The following is a 7265-nucleotide window of genomic DNA, read 5'->3' as shown; positions in this document are numbered from 1 at the left end:
TTGGTAAGAGTTGATGAGTAGGACTTTAGATAGGATATTCCAGCCTTAAATCCACAATAACTATATTGGACCTTGATAAAGAAGTGGGAAAATGACAGTTTTTTCTTGCCAAATTAATTTTATTTTTATTTTAAAAATTGAGGTACAGTTGATTTACAATATTATTTGTTTCAGGTCTACAATATACTGATTCAAAATTTGTATAGATTATACTCCACTTATATGATTATACAATATTTACTGTATTCCCTGTACTGTATAACATATCCTTGTAGCTTATTTATTTTATACATAGTACTTTGTGCCTCTTAATCATTACCTCAATATTGCCTCCCCTGCCGGCTCCTCTCCACTGGTAACCAGTTTGTTCTCTATATCCATGAGTCTGTTTCTTTTTTGTTACATTCACCTGTTTAATTTTTTAGATTCTGCATATAAGTGATAACACACAGTATTTGTCTTTCTTTGTCTGATTTAATTCACTAAGCATAATACCCTCCAGGTCCATCCATGTTACAAATGGCAAATTTTCATTCTTTTTATGGCTAAGTAGTATTCCATTAGATATATATATAGAGAGAGTTATATACATATATCAGAGAAGGCAATGGCACCCCACTCCAGTACTCTTGCCTGGAAGGTCCCGTGGACGGAGGACCTGGTAGGCTGCAGTCCATGCTAAGGGTCGGACACGACTGAGTGACTTCACTTTCACTTTTCACTTTCATGCATTGGAGAAGGAAATGGCAACCCATTCCAGTGTTCTTGCCTGGAGAGTCCCAGTGGAGTCTGGTGGGCTGCTGTCTATGGGGTCGCACAGAGTTGGACACGACTGAAGTGACTTAGCAGCAGCAGCAGCATATACATATATATGTATATATAAACTAATGTATATATATATATATATATATATATATATATATGTATATGTATAGTTTCCCTGTTTGACTCAGCAGTAAAGAATCTGTGATGTAGGAGACACAGGAGATACAGACTTGATCCCTGGGCCAGGAAGATCCCCTAGAGGAGGAAATGGCAGCCCACTCCAGTGTTCTTGCCTGGAGAATTCCATAGACAGAGAAGCCTAATGGGTTACAGTCCACGGGACCGCAAAGAACAGGACATGACTGAAGCAACTTAACACAGACACATACGTTTACAAGGGCAGGGAATTTTGTCCTGTTTATTCACTGATGAATCCTAGTTCCTAGAACAATCCTGGAACATATGGGAGCTCAATAAATATTTGCTGACTTGAGTTAAACTGACATTCAGTCTCTTCTCAAATTGAGTTTCCTGTTTCCTGTCAGTTTCGAGAGTACTCAGCGTGGTGCTGTGCTGACATCTCTTAATCAGCTCAGCCCCAGCTCTTGGAGCTTAGTGGGTGCACAGATTGGGAACCTAAGACACAGCAGAGTGCTGACCACCTTGCCTGAGTTTGCACTGGAAGGCAAATGCGTCTTCTTGCACAAAAGGACTTGCATTCTCCCACTGGGAGTCTGTGTGTGATGGCCCTGGCCCCTCTCCCACTCCCAGAAACAGCAGGAGTAGTTTTGTCACACAAGCAGTGGAGCACAACATGTGCAATCCACACAGCTAATGCCAGGTTAAGGGCACCATCTGTAAGCCCCTCTAGAACATGTGTGCAGCACTCTCCCAGCTCACTGTACTGGACCTGTGATCAGTAAACGAAGGAAGGAATTAGTGGCATAATAAATGTTGTTACTGGGCCTCTCCTTCAGGTCTCAGGTTTTTGTTTTGTTTTGTTTTTAATTTATTTCTGGCTGTTCAGGCTTTTCTCTAGTTGCGGTGAGCGGGGGCTGTGCTCTTGTTATGGTTGGAGGGCTTCTCATTCCTGTGACTTGTTGCAGAGCATGGGCTGCAGGGCATGTGGGCTTCAGTAGTTGCGGCTCCCAGGCTCTAGATCACAGGTTCAGTAGCTGTGGCACATGGGCTTAGTTGTTCCGTAGCCTGTGGGATCTTCCCAGATCAGAGATCGAACCCCAGATTTCAGTTTTAAAGTACATCTTTAAAACACGTATTTTCTGAATCCTTCAGAAATTTCCTCAAGCAGAGGAACTTTCAAATATGGTACCGATAGTGGTAAACAGGCTGATTGGGTTGTTGTTCTGCCTAATGCTGTTCTTCCCTGGGAATATAGACGGTGGGCACCTCTAGAACAGAGTCTTCCCGTTATAACTGCCTACCAGTGCTTCTCTGCCCGTTGTTAGGCCACAATGTCAGGTGTGGTGAAAAACTCCCCAAGGTCCACAGTGCTCCGGGCTCCACAAAGAGCATTTCCAGCCCCTTCCCCACACTGGCAGTGCGACTGGTCTGCAACGTGCTTCTCATAGACTGGAAAGAGACCTAAATACAGATTCCTACAGTGCCCTCCTCTCCTAGCGAAGTGGTGAAACTCATTTGAATTCTCTGGCCAGCCCTCATAATCATTCATTCGTTCATTCACTCATTCATGCCTCACCTGCCATTTAGCCTGCACCATCTTAGTCTCTGGGCATAGTGGAGCAGAAGCCAGGCTTCAGCCTCTGCCCGTGTCCCTGCTGCCTCCTTCCCCATTCAGTCCCACTGGGTCACATCCACCCGCAGCACACCTAGCAACCTGCCACGTCTGCCACCCAGGAGATGGGAAAGACCTCCAAACTCAGCATGGTCTCACCCAGATTGTGCTCACTTCAGGAGTAAGACAAAGGCCAGCAACAAACTGAACTAGGGTTGTCTATTTTTGTTTTATTGAAACATAGCTTAAGGTGAAATAAATATTAATTTTCTAAGTTCTCAATTATTTCATAAATAATATTAAATTAACAGACATTTTACAAAATGTTATGTTAAATAAGATAGATAAAAGTATATATATATGTATCTATTTTGCCTGGAGCAAACTGGTGGAAAATACTTCAGTGATTCTGACATCTGAAATACAACTTAAATTTTTTGTTTCTATGCACTTTCTGCCTGTGTGAGGTAAAACTGTTGTATGCCTAAAATATTTACTTTGCTTCTGAAGTTTAATTACACTGAATATTAAGGCTCCACCATTGGTTGGCCCTCATCCTTGTTGATTAAAACCTCCTTCTCCTCCTCCAGAAACTTTCACTACAGCGAAAGAGGTAGAGCTCAACTTTCCATTGTCCACTCTGTGTTAATCACACCAAGAAAAACTTGCAGGTAGTCTAGGAATTGTTTCACTCTCCATCTTTCTCCTCCACACTTCCTCTGTGAAAAGAACAGACAATAAGCATTGTAGGAAACTGTCAATCCCCATAAACGTAGGCAGAGCCAGACAAGTATACTTCAGTTTCCACTAAATGTTTTAGCTTACTTTTTGGAGGTCTATGTATTCTTTTATTAAAGACAAGTTTTGGAATATTTTTTTCACAGCATCCCCTTGTGCAGTTTGATTCTTCAATGTGTCTATTCCCTGAAAGACTTCTTCAATGCACAGTTGGTGCTAAATGAGGAAGATTTAAAAACAATAAATGATCAAGACAAGGTATAAAAATTTGGTCCCAGAAGTTAGTTGTGTTGTTTACATGAGTTCCGTTCTCCAAAGAATGTTTTACTTGTTCCTTTTCCAGACCACTTCACAGTGAGATATAATTTCCAAAAGTAGATAAAATTTTTGTAATTAACTGAGGAGTTTTACAAATGATATAAATTAACTCCTTAACCAAAGTTAAAATGTTGAGGAAGTATAATGTAACTACAATACTGATTGACCTCACATGAGTTTCCTTTTGTAGTTCTAGCTGGTAATTTTATTTTAGTTAGACTAATAAAATCATATGGGAGAAGGCAATGGCACCCCACTCCAGTACTGTTGCCTGGAAAATCCCATGGATGGAGGAGCCTGGTAGGCTGCAGTCCATGGGGTCGAGAAGAGTCGGACACGACTGAGCGACTTCACTTTCACTTTCCACTTTCATGCTTTGGAGAAGGAAATGGCAACCCACTCCAGTGTTCTTGCCTGGAGAATCCCAGGGACTGGGGAGCCTAGTGGGCTGCAGTCCATGGGGTCTCACAGAGTCAGAGACGACTGAAGCGACTTAGCAGCAGCAATAAAATCATATATTTTACATTTTAATACAACCATGACTTACTTTAAATGTATGCTGCTGCTGCTGCTGCTAAGTCACTTCAGTCGTGTCCGACTCTGTGCAACCCCAGAGACGGCAGCCCACCAGGCTCCGCTGTCCCTGGGATTCTCCAGGCAAGAACACTGGAGTGCGTTGCCATTTCCTTCTCCAATGCATGAAGTGAAAAGTGAAAGTGAAGTTGCTCAGTCGTGTCCGACTCTTCGCAACCCCATGGTCTGCAGCCTACCAGGCTCCTCCGTCCATGGGATTTTCCAGGCAAGAGTACTGGAGTGGGGTGCCATCACCTTCTCCGTTAAATGTATGCAATTCCTTTATATAATCATAATAATTTAAATATGTAGAAATGGCACACATATTAATATAGGGCATTCATTGTATGTTTTAATGTCTACTGATCATGATTCTAAAAGTATAACCCTAACTTGCTCAAGTTTCAGAAGGACATAAAAGTGAGGAAAGTCATAGAGTGGAATGGAGACTAGGAGGCTCCTCTCACTGAATATGGGATTTTTGTAGAAAGAAGTGCTATTTACAATAGCCAATGTCCATTGACAGATGAATGAATAAAGAAGATGCGGTGTATATATACACACAATGGACTATTATTCAACTATCAAAGGAATGAAATAATGTCATTTTCAGCAACAGGGATGGACCTAGAAACTATCATACTAAGTGAAGTAAGTCAGACAGAGAAAGACAAATATCATATATCACTTATATGTCGAACCTAAAAAAGTGATACAAAGGAACTTATTTACAAAACAGAGTCACAGATATAGAAAACAAACTTATGGTTAGCAAAGGAGAAAGGTAGAAGGAAGGGATAGATTAGGAATTTGGGAGTAACATATACACACTACTCTATATAAAATAGATAAACAACGAGGACCTATTGAGTATCACCTATCACTCTATTTTATAATAACATATGGAAAGGAGGGAAAAGAATCTGAAAAACAATATATATAAAATAATGTATATGTAAACACACAGACATGTAACTGAATCACTTTGTATACCTGAAATTAACACAACATTGTAAATCATCTATACTTCAATTTTAAAAATAAATTAATTTTTAAAGTATAGCAAAAAAGACATTAAATACCAAAAAAAAAAAGAATGCCTGACTCGAGGCTCTTTGAAATGTAGAACTGACATCACCAGAGGCCCTGATCCACTTATTTAATGGATTTTACTTGTTATAAAGACACTCCTATTATTTTTAAGTACATACTTTTGTATTTACACATATAAAAACAAAATGGAGAAAAGTAAATCATTCCAGTGATAACTTTGCTTTATAGCTTAAAATATGAAATTCACTTATTCACTCAATCATTTATCAAATCATGATTTAACTTACATTTGTATGCTGAGGAGTAGGAATCATCAAGTTCTGAAAAGGAAAGGAAATACATTCATTTTAAAAGCACTCTAACACTCGTAACTTTTAGTAAAAATGCTTGCTAGTCGTATGGTTATCAATTATATTTGTATTAACTCTCTCATAATTTCATGACTAATGACAGATCTTTAAAAATTAGCCACCACAAATGATTACCTATATATTTTAAAGGCTGTAGGAATCAAAAAGAAAATTACCCCATCACCTATCAGCAGAATTCGATGAGAGGAGAGCAGTGTCAAGGTCTCTGCCACCAGTCTATTCATGGTACTTTCTACAGCATTGGCACAAACATAAGCAGCTCCAAGAGCTACTAAAGTCAAATGCAGATGCATTCTCATGACTGAAACGTTCAGCGTTTGCCTTGGCAAAGAAAGTGCATAGTACAAGATTGCATACCCAACCAATTTATTCTCTCCCTTTGAGGAAATGAATAATTTCTAACAATCAGATAGAGAATGCTTAATAGTGGCATATCATGAAACTAAATATTTCCAATGCCTGTATCTTATAGTTTTACGTTTATCTTTTAATAATAATCAAAATCCCTATTTTTCCCCTTTAAAAACATTTCTTGTTATCAAAGAAAATCCTTAGACTGATATATCATTGCCCCACATTTGCATGTCTTGAAGTCAGAAGATTGAATTTCCTTTTAAAAGATGAGTATAAAAAGAAGTATAATGTAACCACTACATAGAATTTTATGCTGAAATACGTAAATACTGAGAAGTTAGTTTCAAATCAAGTAAACTCTAATGCAGTTGTAAGAAAGAAATTGAAAATACTGGTGATTGAAGATGGTGATTAGAGACCATCAAAACTTAGCAGTCAGGTTGTGTTCACTGCACTCTTGATTAGGATCCTTTCTAGTGGCTCAGAGGTTGAAGCATCTACCTGCAATGTGGGAGACCTGGGTTCGATCCCTGGGTTGGGAAGATCCCCTGGAGAAGGAAATGGCAACCCACCCTAGTATTCTTGCCTGGAGAATCCCATGGATGGAGGAGCCTGGTGGGATACCGTCCACAGGGTCGCAAAGAGTTGGACACAACTGAGCAACTTAACTTTCACTTTCTTTCTATTGCCAGTAATCAAAATCTAACTCAAACTGGTTGAAGCCAAATGAGGGACTTGTTATCTCATACAGTCAAATGATCCAGGGTGGAGGCTCCTTTACGTTGCTTGCCTCAGGGACTTTTGTCTCCATTTTCAGCCAGTGACCCATTCCTTGGGTCACTGTAGACCCAATATGATGTCCAAACTTTTAAATCTATATGTACCCTGTTCGTGAGCCACAGAGGAAAGCAAATTGTGTTTTTCTGATTGCTCAATTATAAGTTCTAGAATTCAGCCTTATTCACCCTTGATCCCATGTTCCCCCCTAAACTGTGGCCAGGGCTATGTGATATACTGATTAGCTCTCCATGTAGCTGGAGGTGGGCTTCATCCCACTTGAATTGCATAGCTGAGAAATCTAGGGTCCTAGGTAGTAGTAAGAGGGACCTAGATCCTAGGAAGGAAACCAAAAATACCCATCACATTCACATCCCACAAAGTGAGGGGAAATCCTTTCACACCCTGGGTAGGCCACATAATTCCGGGAGGGAGTAAAATGGGGCCCTCTTCTAGACCACATTCCTCCTTCTTCCCTGGCCTGAGCACACGTAATGGAGGTGTAAGCCATGGCTTGTGATGGAGAATTTCAGTGAGCCTCCCAAAGTGGTTCTGTGTCGATG

General features: G+C 40.1%; 1 protein-coding gene across 1 annotated transcript; it reads right to left on the bottom strand.

Annotated features, from left to right (window-relative positions):
- Window positions 1-3138: 3138 nt before the first annotated feature.
- On the bottom strand, window positions 3139-5870 carry IL5 (interleukin 5). Its single transcript, XM_005888365.1, has 4 exons — window positions 5727-5870; window positions 5488-5520; window positions 3344-3472; window positions 3139-3237 (listed from the first exon to the last, which is right to left on the bottom strand). Exons 1-4 carry the CDS (start codon window positions 5868-5870, stop codon window positions 3139-3141), a joined length of 405 nt encoding a protein of 134 aa, XP_005888427.1.
- Window positions 5871-7265: the final 1395 nt, after the last annotated feature.

This window comes from Bos mutus, chromosome 7, assembly GCF_027580195.1.
Source record: "Bos mutus isolate GX-2022 chromosome 7, NWIPB_WYAK_1.1, whole genome shotgun sequence".
Taxonomy (NCBI): domain Eukaryota; kingdom Metazoa; phylum Chordata; class Mammalia; order Artiodactyla; family Bovidae; genus Bos; species Bos mutus.
Note: the sequence above shows the minus strand (reverse complement) of the source record. Positions and strands in the feature narration are given on the sequence as shown.

Excerpts from the sequence above, each read along its gene's own strand:
- IL5 (XM_005888365.1), bottom strand. The coding sequence starts at position 5,870 with ATGAGAATGCATCTGCATTTGACTTTAGTAGCTCTTGGAGCTGCTTAT. Across the intron at positions 5,521-5,726 it reads TTCTGCTGATAGGTGATGGG|AACTTGATGATTCCTACTCC; the intron begins GTAATTTTCTTT and ends TTTCCTTTTCAG. Across the intron at positions 3,238-3,343 it reads AATACATAGACCTCCAAAAA|AGGAAGTGTGGAGGAGAAAG; the intron begins GTAAGCTAAAAC and ends TTCTTTTCACAG.